The following is a 19,146-nucleotide window of genomic DNA, read 5'->3' as shown; positions in this document are numbered from 1 at the left end:
ACCTTCTATTTGATTTGTAACAATCTGTATTTTTCTTCTAGAAAAATAGTCATTTTTTAGGGACTTCAACTGATAAGGAATGCATCGTATATTTATATGTGTAAACTGTTCCATGGTAAATTGCTCTCACTGATAAAAATATGTACCTTATTTCTACCTCCATTTATCTGACTTCAACTTCCAGATCTTGCATCTTGCTTGCCTTTTTCTACTAGAATAAAGAGAAATTATCTTCCCTTGGTAGATACCTGCAGACTACAATGGTCTCTTAGATTAATTAAACAGACTAAGTGACTTTGGTGGCTCACTTGTAAAACTGGCTTTCCAGGCTCTACATGTTTTGTTTTTGTTTTTTTTTTTAAATTTTCCTAAGATGTTTTGCAAACCCTTTCAAAGCTTCTGACAACCTTTCTGAAGCGTAGACACCACAATGTACGTATTCCAGTAATGGACTCATTAATACCATATGCAGGGCAATTTTGTCTTCCCACTTCTGCTTATTATTCACCTCCTCATACTTGCAGAGATCATGTTTGCCCTTTGAGCTACTGTGTATCGTTCAAATTCTTATCAGTTATGAAAACAGTCTTGTTTCAGAGCAAGGCTGTGGTCTCACATAATGAGCACTTTTTGTATTCCTACATGGACTCGCATTTGTCTGTGTTAAAGCACGATCTGCTCAGACAGTGTATAGATCAATCTGCAAAACCGACAAGGTCCATGTCATTACTTAACATTTCATCAATTTTTTGCACTGACTGCAAATTTGGCATGCTTTGAGTTTATTTTCTTTCAGATCATCAAGAAGTGGGTAGAATGATTTTGGACTGATGAGGTTCTTGCTGAACTTCCAGAAATGCTTCAGCAGGGATGACAGTTCCACATTTACATTACTTTTTAAGAAGCAACAGCTAATGCATTTTTCCTGTGTGCAGTTGGTCTTATGTTCTAATAGCTTGTTAGTAGCAATGTGCCAGTTTCCAAAATCAAGTTAAAAAACAGCAAGGGGTTTCGAAGAGGAATTGTGGGTTTCTTCCAAGCTCCCATTCTTCAGAATGAAAAATATTGGTCTGTTTCCTATTATATCTTTCCAAATATGTGCTAGAACAAAAAGCATCTCTTTATCATTGTGAATTATGAATACCTCTGTTTGCTTCTTTCCAAATACAGATTGGAGTGAGTTACTGAATATTTATAGGAAGTTCATTTTGTGTTTGATAGCTGGTTGTCTTCTACCCACAAACCTCACTATTTTAAAAATACTGCTGCTGCTTTAAAAATTTAACCAGCATAATTTTTCTGAGTTTGATGGTCTACAGTTATTTCATTTGTATTTTGAGCTTTTAGCACTACATGTTTGTATTTCCAAACTGTAATTTGTACTTGTTAACTACATTGCTGCCTTTGTCTTCTTTTTTGTTAAATGAGGGTAGACTATTTAACAAAAGAAGCTTTTTCTCATGATTACAGAGTTGGGGATTTTGTCATCTGGAACAGACTTCTCAGTTTACTGTCTGTGTTTTTAATCTTAAATCTTTGTTTCTGTTTAATTTTGTGTGAAATATTTTAATCTATGAGGAGCTATCCTGGGTAAAACCCTCAAGTATATGTGTTACTAGTCAGGACAGTGAATTTGATTACCAAGTTACATTGGTTCAGGGTTATTTGCTCACAGACGTCTGTGGGGGTTTTTGTTTGTTGTGTGTTTCTGTTTTGGTTTGGGGTTTTGCTGTTGTTTGTTTATTTTTGTCTGTTTTGTTTTTCTGTGATCAAATTATTTGTTAGAACAGGATCCTATATGAAATTACACAGAGACAGTCTCACTAAAATTTCCTTAACTTTTAATGATCAGAAGTAGGCTTCAATACTGTAATGGTTTTGCAAGTCATGGTGTGAGATTCCCAGATCTATACTTCCCTGATATTAATGCGGGGGAAAAAGTTGCAGAGAGATATTCAGGAGTTTCTCTTCCTCATTCCTTATTGGAATTAGGTCCGTAGTGCAAACCTCCACCAGTAGAGAGTCTTGTGTGTTAGCGTCTCCACCTGAAAGCAATAAGGGCAAATATTACTGTGCATCAAAAAATACTTTATTTTTTCCAGAGAGGATTGGTTTAACAACAAACTTGCTCAGTGACCGTTTGTATTTTGCCCAGGTAATTGCCCTCAGCCCCTCAAAAGCAGTTTTTTACCCTACATAATTTAAGGAGCTTTATTACAGAGTAATAGGGGGCATAGAAGAACTGTAAGTAGAAAAATCTGAATTCTTTTATGAGGGTTTTTTGTTGTACTCCAAAAATGTCCTTGGAGAGCAGTGACAGCAGAATGCTTTCCACAAATATGGAGAGAAAACACAAGGTGATGGAAGTATGGAACAATTTTATTCCTAGAAAACACAGAAAATTCTGTATGTGCAGCATAAATAACTCTAGAAGAACAATGCTTGAAACAGGTAGAAAAGGAAATGAATATTATAGATAGAGGAAAAGCGCTTGAAATGGATCCTTTGTTAGATAAAAGTCAGTTTCTATTTATAAAGTGCACTTAAATGTACTGCAACATAATTACATTAGAAATTTAATTAATAATCTCCCAGAAACAGTTATCTGGAAACCTTTCCCTGGTGCTTTTTTTCTAACTACAAAGAGTCCTTCAAAACCCTTTAGGGAGAAACAGCACAGAGGATTTAGCAAGTGCCTCAGTCAGTGCTGGGTGGGGGTCTGGGTGCCTGCAGGCTGCCTGCCTCCCAGTCTTGTTGGAGGGTATCCCTAGCCCTGGATGTAGCAGCACCCCAACCCTCACCCATGTGCCACTCTCAGTCAATCTTGAGTGAAGCTGCCTAGACCGTCCTCTGTCCTGAGAGGTCAAAGCCAGGACTCTGTAAGCCTAAGGTCAGCGTTATTCTGGTCTCCTAAATCTCTCCTGGCTGATAGGGACTGCTCAGTTGAAGGTGTTGGATTCTGTGTCTCTTCTCACTGATGAGAGAAACTGCATTGGATGCTGTTGCTTGACTGAGTTGCAGTGCCCAGGCATGCCTGAATTAGCTTTGGCCTGCTGATTTTCCAAGACCCCTTCCCGTACCCTTCTGTCTGAGCATTCTCCTGTGTCCTGGCAGCGCTGTCTTGTCTGGGGTTTGAAAAAAGTCATGCGCTCTCTGAAGCCATATCTGTAGGGGAAGGAGGAATGGCCTCTTTCATCAGGTTATTGTATTAAAAACATTTTTGCCTTTAGGCCACCTATCTCTCTCTGGTTTTGTTGGGCGATTAGATCCTGGTTTTTGCTGCCAGAGAGATCAGGAAAAGATTTACTTCTTTCATCTACCTCTTGGAGAAGAACAATTTAAAACAAGTTTAGTGATTGTGTTTAAAAAAAAAAAAAAAGGATAAAAAAGTCTTCCATTCATCATAGTTGTTTTCAGTGGTTTTCTCCTGAAGCAAGTTAGATAATTTTTTTTTTTTTCCAACCGTATTTTTGTTGAGCTGGTGAATATTGTGCCCTCAAGTATAGTATTTGCACCTCTTTGTAACCCATGCTGCATGACTATCCTTTTCTGTGCCACTGTAGCTCTTGCTCCTAATCTTAACACATTTCCTCTTCTCTTTAAAGTGTCCTCTGGGGCACAGACCCTCTTTTTGTTCAGTCGTACACACTGGTGTCTGTGAACGACCACCACAGTCTCCCACAGAACAAGTAATGAATCATGATATCCAGTGCTGCAGGGACTTTAATAAAATAGGATTTCCTTTTAACCAGTACCAGGTTGGATTTTTTTCCTGAGCACAATGTCTCTGTGACTATTCATACTTATTATTGCTGATTTTTAAAATGCTTTTTGGTCTCTTGTTAACCACTTTGAAGGCTGGGCTGGAAAATGAGTGGTAACATGTCTCCTGGGATGGCACCTCAGCTGGGGGGTGTGTTAGGTCAGGATTCAGAGCATGTACTGAAGATACAAATATTGTGAGTTTGACCACACTGCTGTGCCCTGGCAGTCCTGGTGGTGCCATAGGATGTGCATTTCCTCCCTACTACAAAGGCCAGAAGCTCTCAGCTATGGCGCAGCATTGTTCACCCAACTCTTCTGGAAGCAGTTACTGTTCAGAGCATTTCTGGGAACCTACAGCTGAGCATTATTTCAGATTTATTTTTATTTTTGTGATTCACCTTGAGATGGGCAGTGTATATATGTATATATATCTGTATATGTGCACAATATATATGTGTATATGTATATATGCATGCATATTTAGGTATATAGTGTTTCTAGAGCAATATTTGCACGGGCTGCGTTGGGTGGGAAAATAATTAAGCACAGTGTTTGTCACGAGCAGGTGGGTGCAATAGCAAACTTCATCACTCAAGATTTTAGTTGTGTTTCCTAGTAAGTGAACCATTTTGTGGAGTTAATTCATTAGTTTTAATGTTTTGCTATTTTCTTCTGAGGAGAAGGGGTATCTGCAGGCAAAAATATGTGATTTCCCCGAAAATTTGCTTTTACTTGGAATATATTTTTACCTGGAGCAAGTGTGCATGTTTCAGCTCATTCCCCAAATTTAATTCTCCTACTGTTTTTTATTGTTAAGATTGAGGAGAAGTAAATAAAGTTGGTCACTGTTCAGATAAATGTGTATGCTTCTTCAAAGCAACTCTTTGAAACTGCTAGCAACTCTTAATGAAATCCTTGATCTTTTGAGGTCAAAGAAGGGAGGGAGTTAACATCAGAATCTGGGGAGTCATGATTCAGAGGACTGCAAAGAATGGCTTGCCACAGCCTACTTGTACTTCTTGTTAGTGTATTAGCAAAAAGGATCTTAGATCCATCCCATGGCTCCATGCCTGAGGTGGAGCTCATATATGTAATGGAAAACCTCATCCAGAAGCAGGGGACTGGGTTGTCTTTGTAGATTACTCACGGGTCTTCCTAAGAAGCACTCACTGGTATCTAAAAATCAGTGGCCTTTATGGTGTGCTGAGTAGGGTACCCCAAATGTCATCTTGCTGTGTAGAAAACTACACTTTCCATTTTGCCTGTTACACAGGATATCATGCCTTTATAGAAGCTTGTGCATAGATATAAAAAAATAAATATATAATGGCATGCAATTCTGAGAAGTTAAGGTCGTAGAGCAGTCTCAGACTTCTTTATAAAACTTTCATACTTATGGCTAGTGGAAAGAACAAATTCTCTGTTGTTATTTGTGTCAGAGACTCAAAGGAGCTGTGGTATCTTAAACACCAAGAAAAATCAGTTACTTATTTAGTGATCTATAGTTTAGCCATATTACTTCTTAAAGATGTCTAGTCACAAAGGTCTGGGTAACTTCTTGTAAAATGAACTCTGAAGGAGTCATACTTGGCCTTTGGTGATGTAAAGCAATTGGTTTAAATGATAAATATTTGAGATCCCAGCCTTTTCTACAGATAGTTGAATGACAGGCTCTAGTACTTTGGTAGAAATTCTTTTTGCCTGCCTGTCTTTTTCTCTGGACAGTTCTTCAGATTTCACACACTTCTCTTTTCTGGGCAATACAAAGTTAAAAATAGATTTACTGCTCTGGTAAACAAGTCTGTGAACAGCACAAAGTAATCTTTACTCTGCTGTTCATCATTTCTGTAATAATGCAGATACTTCTACAAGAGCTTTAATGTTTCCCTTCAGAGGCTTTTCAGGGAACTGTAAATCAAAATTAAACTTTAACTTTGAGGAGGTGTTACTTGGTAGGAATCTATTATTTGCAGCTCTTCAACAAAGCTCTGAATATATCTAACCTGTCTGATTTTCAACAGCCTTAAAGCGATTTCTGAACCTGCTGAGTTCACTGGGTCTCTTACTGACATTTGTGTTTTGGGGTTGGTTAGTTGGTTTGGTGTGGTTTTGTCTTTGGGGTTCCCTGTTTCCCCCGCCCCCCCTTTTTCCCCCCCCCTCCTCTGATGAGATAGAAGTCAAATTTGGCCTCTGTATCATCCTCCATGGCAGACCATCTCTGATTTTGTGGATGCATTTGGGTCTTGGTCTTCTCCAGCTTATCCTTATCTTGCTTCCTGTGGCCCAGGGCTGCCACCTCCCAGTTCACAGTGGTACAAATGATGCGGAAGAGCACGTCCTCAGCACTTGAGCAGTAGCCATCTGGGGTCACAACTAAACCCTCCTGAAGCCCATTCTGATGACACACCTAAAAAAGCTCTACTGGTAACAGGAAAATTATTTCATCTTTGCATTCTATTAAAAAGAGTAGGAATTTAAGCTAGTGTTTTAAATGGAGACAATAACAAAGTATAATTTTAAATGAGCTTATGATTTAATATGAAATCTGAAAATTATAAACAGATTCTTTTTCCTTAATGTTCTTAGGCTAAACCCTTGATAATCATTTATCTAACTGCCTCTGTGATTATACCTACTATGGTGGTTTATAAAAGTTTTTATCTGAGATTAAAAAAAATTACCCTTATTAATGGCTACAATAAAAAGCTACAGTGGAGTAATTTGAAATGGGGCAAATTTTTTTTATTACTCAAATCCTACTTGCTTCACCACATTAATTTGTGCTGCATTAAATTTGAGACATCAAGGTTGTTCAGCAGTGTCAAAGTCAAAGCTTCTCTGATTTGTTTTTGGTTTGGTGTTTGGGTTTGGTTTTTTTTTTTGTTTGTTTGGTTTGGTTTGGTTTTTGGTTTTTTGTTTGTTTGGGGGTTTTTTTGTTTGTTTTTTTGTTTGTTTGTTTGTTTTGAGATAGCGAAGGGCCTATTATAGCAACAGTAACTTTGAGTTGGGTAAGAAATTAATGACAAGTTTTACCTTACTAAAGACGCCAGTGAAATTTGTGGTGTATGGATTTGTAAGAAGGACTGGTCCCTGTGGCTCAGAACCTAATGCTTCCTTTGTGGAGAATACAAATGTCTCAGTGTTATGGACCACGATCTGAAAGCCACATATTTTAAGTAAAGTCACTGTTAGGCTGGAGGGCAAGTTTAGCATAAGGGTTGGTTATAGATCTTATGTGCTGGTGCAGAACTTTAAGCACTGACACTTGCCCTGTCTGTTCACTGTTTTCTTACACTTGAAAGCTAATTCACATAAAGGAAGCCTATGAATTTAAAGAACATTTGTATCCAAGTATCTCCTCATGTGTGCCTTTCGTTACAAATTAGATGATCCACTGCAAAGGAAAAGGTACTTGGGAATAGCTTTTTTCTTGTGATGAGGCCTAAATATTAATGAACTTGCATTCAGCCTTTCCCTTGGAGAACATGTTCTATTTGTCTGTTGTTCTTAACTTGTTGCTTCTTCTTTAATTAAATTCATTAGTGACATTTAGCTCAGACTGGGACTGTGCTTCTGACCTCTAATTTGAAGGTAGGTTGTCATGTATTTTTGAAAAGCACTCTAAATTCAGCGTCCCTTCCTTCTAAAAATCCTTTGCTTTCTTTCTCTGACCTTAGCTAACCTTTTCTGAGCTGATTCAATTCTATCAGTCCAGCAGAAACTGCTCCCTCCCCACCTCCTCTCCCTGCTGGTTTAGTTTCTTGGTGAATTATTGAGTTGTCCAGTCTTGAGAAGGGGTCCAGCAAGCACCAGAACTGGATGCACAACCAGCAACTGAACCATTGGCTTGTTTTGGGGAGGAAGCAGGATCCACTCTCCCTTCAGCAACACTATCCTGATAGGCTGACTTACCCTAGACCGCTGTCTGTTGAGCAGCATGGTGATGCCTTGTTCCAGTGTAAGTTTTAGCTTCAGAGGTACTCACCTCTCAAGTGAGAAATTTGTGAAGATGAGGCCTTGTCAAAGGAAATGTTTGTTGCAATTCTCAGTTTCCCATCACTCACTAATGAGACAGCAGCCCATGAGACCCAGAAGATGGGAATGGAGGATTGCAAAGAAAGCACAGTACTGCTGATGCACTGCTTTCTCTCACAGGCCTGATTTGGGGGTCTCTGGGTCAGTCTGCCTTTATATGTTCTCAACCACTTCCTACTGCTCCATTCATGGCTACAGTCTGGATTCTCGGGTTTTGTTCTTTTATCACTTCTTTTTCTTTCCTCATAGGGCATTGCTATGACCAGCTTCCCTTGTGAACACTCATCCTTAGGTACAAATGCATCCACTTCACTGTTCTTTCCTCTTTCTGGTGATCATTCACCAGTCCTGTTTTCTGTGAATTTCTTTTCTCTTTATCCCTCTAGGAAGAGCTACTCTAATACTTAGAGTCTAAGAGAATCTAATGCTTCTTACTAATGAGGAAAACTTCTCCCTATTTTGAGCTAGGGTTTGGGAGAGTGAGGGTAGAGAAGAAGGATATTTACCTGCTGAACATGGCAAGGAGATGAGGAATATCGGTGGTATGAAGTGTGAATAGTAGAAGTACCCCAGGATGTAGCTGTCTGGTGCTTAATCCTCTGGCTGCTGTCCCTGGGCTTTCTGGGCATCCAAAGTGTGGTTGTGCATCATCCTTTTGAGATCTGACCTCTAGGGTGTCTAGAAATGAGAAAGGAGATCTGCTATAGAAATGAAAGGTACTTCCCATGAGGCTGCTGTGTGTGGGCAGAGTATTGCTTCAGAGATGTGGAGTTTGGGACTTGGCTAGGCTTTTTTGGTGCTCCTGTTTGTATCCTTGGCTATGTCACCTCTGTAAGAAAATGCATTGACTGTGTGTGAGTTTTAGCAGTCCCTGTAGAAAACTCCTTCTGTGTTTACTACAACCTTCTCCTGTGTATCCTTTTAATTGTGAAGGAGGGCATCAGATATAAACGTGCAGATGAATATCTATTGTATTTTCACTCATACAACCTAGGAGCAAATACCTAGCAGAGGCCACTTGAGTGTTATAATGGAGGTAGATTAAGCAATTTATGGATAGTTAATCTCAACCTCCACATAAAATGCACAGGGAAGGATGTGAGGATTTTGTGGGTTTTTTAACTTTTCTTTAGTTGCCATGGCTGGGGTGTTGCACAGTCTTGTGTTTGTCTCCTGTCTTTTTTTTTTTGTATACGCCATCCCACCATATGAGAAATTGCTCTTGCAGTTTGTGAAGTCTGTTCATAGCTGGCTCTTTGCTGGGTAAGGAGAATCACTACATCTGGTGATGGTGCCCAAAGGAAAGTTACAAATTGGTTTTGATATCTTCTATAAAGTAAGAAAGGCCAGGATAGTCTAGGAGGATGTGGGTATTTGCTTAACAGGGGGAATCCCAGGGAGAAGCCAGATTCTTCACTTTCTGAGGATATATCTAGTTCTCATCTTCCTTTTTGTAGGAGGTCAGAGTGCTTAATGGAGGAGATAAGATAATTTTCCCATTTTTATAGATGAGACAGCAATCAACTGAGGCACAGAGGTGAGAGATAGGAGTGGAGACCAGGACTGTCCAGCTTCAGCCTGGCACTGCTGATGGCTTCAGCTGTTTGGCCACGCTGGCTGCACTCAGCCTTCATTTCTTCCCCAGGGGAGCTGGATACGGATGTTGCAAGCATTTGCTGCAATGTCTTGGCACCAGCCATTGTCTGTAGGATGGACCTTTAACCCCGCTGCAGGCTGAGAGTAGAAGAAAGGTTTTTCTACCCTATCCCTCTAGAAAAGACAGAGGTCTTTGCTCTTTTATTTGTTGTCAGTATCTGTAGAGAAAGTGGGGGAAAGAGAATGGTATTTCCATATTAATCATAAGATTTCAGAGAACTTTGGACTAAACATTTTTTAAGCTTGTCAGAACTAGATTGACATTTGTGAGCAATGAAGATACTGGGGAATGGGAGTATTGTACATTGGAGAAATGTTTGTTGTCACTGTCTTTAACCTGAGCTTTTGTTTACTACTAATATTATTCTTGAGATCAGAGGCCAGGTATAATTTGGATTAAGGAAGAGGAGGAACAGAGAAGAAATACTGAGCAATGTTTGCATACTGTAAATATGCACTGATGAGACTTTATATCTTAATAGAGAAAAGTAGGACCCTGACTTAGAAAAGCACTTAAGTGTGTGCTTTTTGTCAGGGAGTGACAGAGTCCTACAAAGCCTATTGACTCATTGACTGAAAGGGGTTTCTGCCCCTACCTACACCTGAGTGGACTAGAGAATAAGGGGAGGGTTGATTTTTTTTATTATTATTAGTTTCTGATTTTTTTAACCCCCACAGAGTCAAGGTGAACTGTGGGAATATTAAGTCCTGCAAAATTACAAACAGAGAAGCATTCCTCCAAATTAGTAGGAGACCTCTTCCCTCGGCATGCTATGTTTGTGCCTGGGAACAGGAAGTTAGGTATTTAGCTGGGCAGACCAAATCATATACAGAGCTTGTGAAAATAATTATCTCTGCATTTCCAGCTTTTGTTTCACTGCCCTTAAATATGCACTGAAATTTCAGGCTGAAAATTCTGAGCCAGAACATGATTTTGCTGGGAAAATTGCGTATAAAACCTAATTAAAAGCATCAACCCACACTTCTCTTCTAAAAGTACATCTACTACCATCATGCCTCTAAATGTAACAGAGCTCAACAAGTCTCTAGCAGCCAAGAAGACACATAATTTAAAGGCTATTTTGGCATTTGATTAAGCACACAGTGATAACTACAAGCCCATGCCCTGCAGGCATGACAAGAGGCAATTATGTTCTGAGGTCAAAAGCGAGGGGGAGAAAAAGCACAAGATTTTGATGACTTACTTAATTTTCCAGCTCCTGAAATTAGCAGAGACAAAGAAGTTCTAAATCGCCCAGATAAAATCCTGTCATTATCTGTTGCCTTTTCACCCTCTGCTCTCACTTTGCTCTGCAGAAGCTCGGGAGGATTATTTCCCACCAAATGGCTGCACTTATGAAACTCAAGTTGGCACACATTTAAATGTTAAAGAATTTGAAAAACCCTCTTTTTAAGTTCTGTATTTAGATGGCTGTCTGCACATAGGATCCTGGAAAAAGACACCTGTTTTCCAAAGTAGTGAGCAGCCATCGGCTCCTCTTGACTTCAAGCCAACAATTAGGTCACTTATTTAGGAGATTAAATAAGGAGCTCAGTGAGAGACTGCAAAGATAGGGAGCTGCTCAAAGAAGAGAGAAGTGTATTAATGAATTAATACAATCGAGCTGTGTATTTCACAGATGGGCTTTGATGTATCTTGTTTCATGGCAAAAAGCAAAACATCACTGCTCCTTATAGGAAAACCAGTAAAAATGATTAAGTAAGATTATCATATAGGGACACAACATCAAGAAATGTGTTTACAAGAATGTAAACAGCCAGGCTCTAATCTCACTTTGGAGTCTTTATTGCAGATATCAGGGTAGAAGAAAAAGCCATCCAGAGCGAGTGATTTGGTGGACAATGTCAGGATGGAAAACACGTGCTTATTCCTTTAGTAGAAAGCATGATAGAAGATCATGTTGTATTACACTATTCAGCTACTTCTACAGTTTTTCTAGGGTCAAATTGCTCTTATCCTTTATATCCAGAAAATAAATTCAAATGTTGACTCTGATACCACAGGGAGGTGTCTGTAAGTGAAAGCTGTCCTTCTAATGGCAAGCAGGCAAGTGATAAAGTGAGAAGCAAAAAGGTGAATTCCAGGAAACTGAAAGCCAAATCTAAAAATGTTTTCACCTGTCCAGAGATTCTTTAACGGAAAGTAGAACATGAACTGTTACTCTGGGGAAGGGGTGTTCAGTTTTGGTTTGGATTTTTTGGGGTTAGGGGGGTACTTGGAACTGACATCCATGCAATTTTAGTAGATCAGTGCTGTAGAGTCTCTTGTACAGGAAACATGCCCAAGATGCAAGAAGTGTGCTCTCAGTGTACCACAGAAACATGTTAAACAGCTTTGTCATTTGCTGGTAGCAGTTCCTAACATCTTATTTCCAACAAAACGGAAGCATTAAGGTTAGCTACGTATGTACGGTATTGCTTTTTGACAAATACACCAGGTTTGTATGAGTGAATTCTCAGGCAGTTAATTATTGTGATTTTAAGTAGGGTTTTCCTCAGCCATCATGTGCTTATAGAATGATATAACTATTCTATGATATAGAATAGATACTGAAAAAAACCAAAAAAACAAAAAAACACCAACAACCCCCCCCCCCAAAACCAAAAAAAAAAACAACCAAAAAACCCAAAAGAAAACCAACACAGGAATTAAGAGCAAAAATATATTTTCTGAATTGTGTTGGTCAGAAGTTTGTGTTTTGTAGTGGGAACTGTAGAAAGTAAAGTAGTATTAGCAACTGTCTTTGCCCTTTTTATAGCATACATTAACTGTCCAGAGAAAAGGATCCAAATTGACCCTGGGCCTGGCCAAACCATAGCTCCCCACAGCTAATATTGCCTGTAAATCTCATTTTGTCATTTCTTTGACAGTTAATAGGAGTCATCTAAGCACATGGCAGGAGGAGGGAGGGCCCTTGGCCTCAGCGTTCTGCCAAAAGCTGCTAGAAACCTTCTGCCTCCCATGTCACCAATCTGCTCAGATTTAGTACAGAACAGGCTTGAAAAGAGAGCTCACCACAGCTCTTTTCCAAAATGAGAAGCCTGGCATCAGAAGTTTTTTGGTCAGCACTGGCCTGTTGCCATAGTGTATCGCAGAGCAGAGCCTGCTGCAGGCTTCTGTGGACAGATCCCTGTAAGTGGACTTAATACCTCTTGATATTGTTTGCAGGGCTGGCTAAAATTGCTGGGCTCTGCTGACTCTGTCTTTCTGGTTGGCTTATCTCTTTGATCAAATGTTGTCTCTTAACTTTGTCCCATCCTTCCTCCACTTACCTTGTTTTTGATTAGTGACATAAAGACAAGGGTAAGAATGAAGTATTGCGTCTTAGAGGTTTGAGGTATTGCATCTTAAAGGTTCATGCTTGTCCTCCTCATTTCCCTCCTTTTGTAACAGGAGAAGTTGGTTGCAGTAAGAATTTAGTTCATTACACAAGTGTATGGTGCAATATAAGCCCAGGGTAAAACTATTTCTCCAATGTCAGGGAAACCAGGGCATCTTACATGATCCAAACCCTAAAACTATGCCAACTGTAGAAGCTGTTAGTCAAGAATAAGCTCATGTCTGTCTTGGGAGTTTGGCAATTAGTCCTTAACTGTAGTGCATGAGTAAGGATCTGATATTGGAGTAATCCCTGTAAATTTACAGAAATGGGAATGTTTATCTGTCCAGTAATACGTAAATGAGATAACTGACAAGAATAGAAGGCTTCGTGGAAATTAATATGTTGGATTGCTGCCTGCCAGACAGATAGAACAGCCTTGATATGGTTAAGGGATGTTCCGAGAAACGTCAATATGCTCCTATTTTCCATACACAAACTTGGCATGCATGTACCACATGGAAGTTTTCTGGGACAAGACAGCAGAACACTGGATGGGGTTTTCAGTTTTGGGGAGAGGGTATTTTGGTGTTTTTATAATGGAGCCCAGGGAAAGTGAGTTGCTGAAAGATTTTTGGTGTCAGATGGGCCATGGATCTACTAGAGGGTTAAAGCTTCACTGGTTGCTCTGTGACCATCACACAGATACAGGCTTGATTTGTATGTTGAGTTTTGTGGTTGGAGGTGGTATGATGTGTAGCTAGGAGGGCACCTCATCCCTGCAGCTGGAAGCCTTTTTGCTGTGGGTGAGTTTTCATTCTTGTGGAATAAGTAAGGAAAAGAGTTGACTTTTGTTTCAGTTTGCGGCTGGTGTGCTAGGCTGGGAAACAATTATTTGGTTCCCAGCTTCACCATGGATTTCCCATGAGATCTTCTGGAAGCCGCATAACCCTTCTGCTACTGAGATAAGAAAGACAATGCATAGCTACTTCATATGGATATTTGGGGATTAATATATTCACTTTCATCAAGCTGTTTAAGATCTTTGGATCAAAGATGCTGTAAGGATGAGAAATACAATTGCTTGTTGTCTAGTGAGTTTATTTACTAATACTTTTAGGGCTTTGTTTTCAAGGCATCTCAAAGTGTGTTTCTTTTTTCTTTTGCAAACTGTAGCCTGGATTTCTTTTAAAACAGGTAAGATTTCTGAGAGCTCTCTAATTTTACAAGTATTTGTCAAGTATTTGACCATCTAGGCAAATCCGACACAAAACTAAGACTGAACTTAAATCATGCAGTGTCCCATAAATTGTCCTTTCCATGGAAAATATCACTGCAGGGCCCAAACTTCGGGAAGATTGCCAGAACCCACAGGCCATCCCCTGGCATGCTGCAGGCTACAACAAAAGCCATCAGCCTCTCATTTTCTAAGGACCAAGAAAAGGACCAGGAGCAATACAGATGTTATTACATCTGCTGTAGGACAGGTGCAGTCTTGCTGAGCAGGTGGGATCCTGGTGCTTGGATTGCTCGTTGTCATAAAATTTCCTTTGCCTGATCAAGTACAACACAGGGCTGTAATTTTATATATCAAAACCAACTAGCTTTTCACCTGGTAAGTAGAAGTAATAACAATACCATAGTTGCTATTTACCTCTTTCAATAGGAGATTTCTAAAGCCCTATATAAAAGGGATCTCTTCAGGGTTTTTTTGAGATGAGAAAATCAAGTCACTAAGTGGAGAAGTAATTTCTCTGGAGAGGCAGTAAGCCAGCGATCGGACCCCGTTTCTACAGACCGTATCTCAATGGTACAGAAACTATCTCAGTGCAACACATGGATAAAACCTGCTGCTAAACGTCACTCCGCTTTTAATCTTAGCCTCAGCATGGAAAGTAAATGTTTACTGTGTTCCTGTGTTAATCCTTGCAGCTTTCAGCCGAGCCCCGGTCCCCATGGCTGTGGTCCGAAGGGAGCTGTCCTGTGAGAGTTACCCCATCGAGCTGCGCTGCCCAGGAACAGATGTTATCATGATCGAAAGTGCCAACTACGGGAGGACTGACGATAAAATCTGTGACTCTGATCCTGCTCAGATGGAGAATATCCGCTGTTATCTGCCAGATGCCTATAAGATTATGACTCAAAGGTATAGTATTTAATATTCTTTGTTTGCTGACTGTTGGTTTTTTAATCCGGAATGTACACACCAGTTTGTGTGTGTGTTTGCATGAGAAAATGCAGGTACTTAGTCTGTATGTATGTGCACAGAATTACAGCTATCGTTGCTAAACTGTGGGTTTAATGGAGTTGGTTTAGCATCACGCAATATAAATAACATTTGCTGTGTGTACTACTGATCAGTCAACTTGATTCTCCAGTTTTGCCTCTGAAATACCTAAATATCAAGGCTCTTAATGAGAATAGAAGTGAAATCTTTCTCAAATGAATGTTCAGTGGTTCTTGTGCTATGTCCAAACAGAAGGCCAGTAATCTCCTTCAAACAATTAACATTTTGTGTTCAGAATAACATTTACAGTTTTGAAAACACAAAGAAGTGTCTGCTTCATTCCTTGTGTTACCAGACTTAGTTTTAGGGAGGATCTGAATTTCCAGTCAAGGATTGGTATTCACATTGGTCTTGCAGAAGACTTGCTAAATTTCTGTGTAGTAACTATAGCTGTTGAGTGTGGCTGCTCCATCTGGAAATGGTAGCTGAGATACAAGCCATGTAGACAGGCTCCTGTATTGCAGAACCAGGGCCTATCAGTTTTTTCCAACGTAGAGGAATCCTGGTTATAGAAAGCCTGTAACTGTTGCTCAATTTTTAAGGATATTTTCTGGCACAAGCGGCGTTGTGGGAAGGATTCATAAGTCACAGCTCTTGACATGTAATTGCATTCAGTAAATTTTTCCTAATACATGAATAATTATTCACTACATTTGACTGTTAATTAGCAATAGAGATTAGTATTTCAAGGTATTAATAATGGTATTGACATAGGCAAAGTGTTGCTAATTGACATCACGGCAGCAGTGTTTGCGTGGTGACCTAATGGCTTAAAGCAGTGCAAGGTTTTAATGGAGTATCTCACGATTGTTTGCTGTGAGATGTTTTGCACTAAAAGTGGTCTGGGGTGAGCAAAAGAAAAGAAAGCTTGAGTTTCATCTGCGTTTCAGATGCTAACTGCTGGGTTTGACCTCCCCGTAGAATTGCTCCATGTCAAGTATTTAGGTCTCAGAATGCTGATAAGTCTCATGAAAAACGTCCCTTTTGCTGGAGATGGCTCCTATTAGACCATTTGAGTTGGACCTCCTTGCATAGCTGGTTGAAGTCTTGTTTATAGATTATGCCAGCTACGTTTTCAAGAGAAGTGGAAAGGGTAACAACGTGCCATCAGCCAGTCCCCTGGATTTGGTGTGGTTTTAGTGGAATTACTGTAATTCTCATGTTCAGGTTGTTAGTGGCTTCAAGCAGAAACCCTTAATCCTCTGCATATTGGCAGAATAAAACCATGTCATCCGTTTGTGGGCCGTTACAGAGTACAAAGTATTAATATTTTTATATATATGTGTTATTGTCCTCCAGGCACCAGCTTCCGAGCCAAATGCAGAACTCTGCAATCTTCCAGTCAGTCCCCAAGTGTAACAAGTGTGCAATAGATGTTAGCTCTTTGGTCAGGGAGGACACATTATCATGTTGTGTGCGCAAGGCACTGGGATGAAAACTTACGTTGATTCCTTTTCTCCAGGTATCATCAGTGCAAACTCAAATGGCTTAGCAGAGAGTTTGACAGGGAAGCACATCTCTGGAGCAAAGCATCTCTGTGTTTCCAAGTGGGCAGAAAGTAGTGCCATAGAAGCTGGCCACTGAGGGGAAAACTTCTCAAGCAAATCCTTATTGGACTTGATATCTGTGGGGCCTTGCCTGCTGCCATTTATCAGTAGAGAGGCTCAGGAAAGGGTGATGGCTCTTTCCATTTAAGCCATTTGATGATCAATTTTTATGAATAAGTGTGCAATCCTTTTATTGGGTACTGCTGAGTTTCTTGAAAATAAATATAACCTGGTTCTAGTTAAAAGACAAGCTAAAAAGGGGGAAAATACTCTACTTTGCATTTTTATGTCAGTCTCATTTTTTTTAATCTCCATTAATTTAAAGAGTTGAAACAATTTAAAAATAAAACCATTAAAATGAAATACGTTCTTAAGATGCAAACCAGTCTGTCAGCTCACAGCTCCAAGTAGACTTCATAGCTGAGCCTCTGAAAAAAGTAGTTTAAAAGGAAAATTGTGACAGCCTAGTAGTTGTGGCACTAACTATGCCATTTTCTTCTGAAAGCCTCTACCTGCAAAAATTAATCAATTTAGCAGTATTTGGGTGGTTTTGCAGATTAACGCAGGCTTTAGTACAGTGAGCTTGTCTTTGCTAACACTGTGGGGTGGGGAAGCAGCTGTGGGAACTGAAGATTGTCATGGCAGTGTAAACTTGCATGGTAACTGAAGCTGTGTATGGAAAGAAAAACGATATGCGCAGTGCATGCTTATTACTCATTGATTAATTATTGCATTCGTAAATACACAGTCTCCTTGTAGATTGTATAATAAGTTTTTATAACAACTGGCAGTTTTTAATCAGCAACACTGTACAGCCGACTCAGACACATTACGGTGTGGCTGTGGGGAGGCAGAGAGGGAAAGATGGGGAAAAAAGTATGTATGAGACAGAGGTGGTGTTAGTTTGTGAGCTGACGCCGAGGGAGAGCAGATTTATGGTAGACATTAGTGATTGCACTCTCAGCCCACCCTTCTTCCCCCTGCAAAAAAAAAAAAAAACAAACCCACACAAAAAACCCAACACCCTGAGCTAGCCTGTTCTTTACTTCTGTGTGCTTATTTAAATTAATTTTTGCAGACGACTACATGAGGTTATTTGGAAAGGGAAAGGCATAAATCTTATGGTGTGTTTGTGGAACCCCCTGAGCAGAGGGAATACAAGGAGTTCTTACTGCAAGCATTGCCCTGAAAATCTCTAGAATCTTTGGAGTATTGCTTAAAGTAAAGGACATTTAAACAGCTTGTAGGGAGCTATTTTATAGAAAATTAAATCGCTGTGGCCTATTTTGGTTTTTTGGGTTTTTTTAACTTGCCAGCTCCTCCTTCAAGCATCCAAGTAACTGCTGCCTGTAACAACTCAGAAAGTGTGCTTTATGAACTGAAGTTTGTCTTATTTAATTAGAGAAAAATATATTTTGTAGCATGTTTGCTTTGGAGAAGTGTCTTTTTGAGGGCTGTAACAATTAAATTCTAACCATTCCCATTGCAAACTGTGTACATGGTACCATGGGAGTCTTTGCTATGTCCTCCCTTGAGCAACTGTGCCAGAAAATTATCATATCATCCATTCAAACAACCAAGGTTCTCTGTCAACAATGGGGAAAAGCAGCCTCCTATTCCCGTAAGAGTTGCCTTTGTTTTTATAACATTAACACTGCAGTTTAGTATATTAAAATTGCCCTAAAGAAAAAGGAAAAAAAAAATAGCTTTTGGTGTACTCTCTTGAATTTCTTGTATATGCTTTCCACTGAAGAAATGCCCAGCTCAGAAAGGCAAAATCTTAGTAGTTTCACTACAAGTCAGTGGAGCCAATTGCCTCGTAAGAGCACCACACAAATTTAAGCCTGCAGTGTGGACACAGGAGTTAAACATTTAGTTGCCTCCTCCTTAATGCACACAAATACACCAGCACATTCTTCTTTTTAAAGCATGGGCTTAAGACTTCTGTGGAATGAAGACCTGTGTTAGTGCTTTCCTGGGTTGGAGCCACTAGAAGGAAGAAGATGGGTAGATCAGTTTTTGCATGTATGTTCACAGAGCTGTGTGCTTTCCATACCACCTTTGCATTTAACTTTGTAGTTTGGAACATCCTTTTCTGTAGGCTTTAACCTTAAATTTTAAAAGGGGCAGGGGAAAGGGGGAAATCCAAGTAGGAACCGTAGGAAGTACGTGACATGTAGGTACACACACACAGAACAATTGCATTTTTTGCCTTAAAGGCAAGAGCGAGGCTTTCCTTTTGCTTTTCGGATCCTTGTCTACCCCAACCATTGGATGCTACTCTTAAGTCTGGAGAAAGGAAAGGAGGGATGGAATAATATGACAGAACGACAATACCAGCAGGCATAACAGAAGAGATGGGAAAAATATTCACAGGTCTCAGCAGCTGTTCTCAAGGTCAAAGCAAAATTCTTTCTGCCTTTTCAAAATCTGGAATGTAGAAGATGTTCCCCAGCAAGAGCCTTCCACTCTTGTATCTCTCAGCAACTCAGAGAGCTCAGTTTGCAAATCAAGC

General features: G+C 39.8%; 1 protein-coding gene across 27 annotated transcripts in view; it reads left to right on the top strand.

The window, feature by feature from the left end:
* ADGRL3 (adhesion G protein-coupled receptor L3) overlaps window positions 1-19,146 on the top strand; it is a 513,383-nt gene that overhangs the window by 223,296 nt on the left and 270,941 nt on the right. For all 27 annotated transcript variants that reach the window (XM_032685704.1, XM_032685699.1, XM_032685696.1 and 24 more), the window contains exon 4: window positions 14,730-14,943. In XM_032685704.1, coding sequence (XP_032541595.1) covers window positions 14,730-14,943 — 214 coding nt within the window. The remainder of the gene's footprint in view (window positions 1-14,729; window positions 14,944-19,146) is intronic.

The sequence above is a fragment of the Chiroxiphia lanceolata genome, chromosome 4 (assembly GCF_009829145.1).
Source record: "Chiroxiphia lanceolata isolate bChiLan1 chromosome 4, bChiLan1.pri, whole genome shotgun sequence".
NCBI lineage: Eukaryota > Metazoa > Chordata > Aves > Passeriformes > Pipridae > Chiroxiphia > Chiroxiphia lanceolata.
This window is presented reverse-complemented; position numbering and strand designations above follow the sequence as displayed.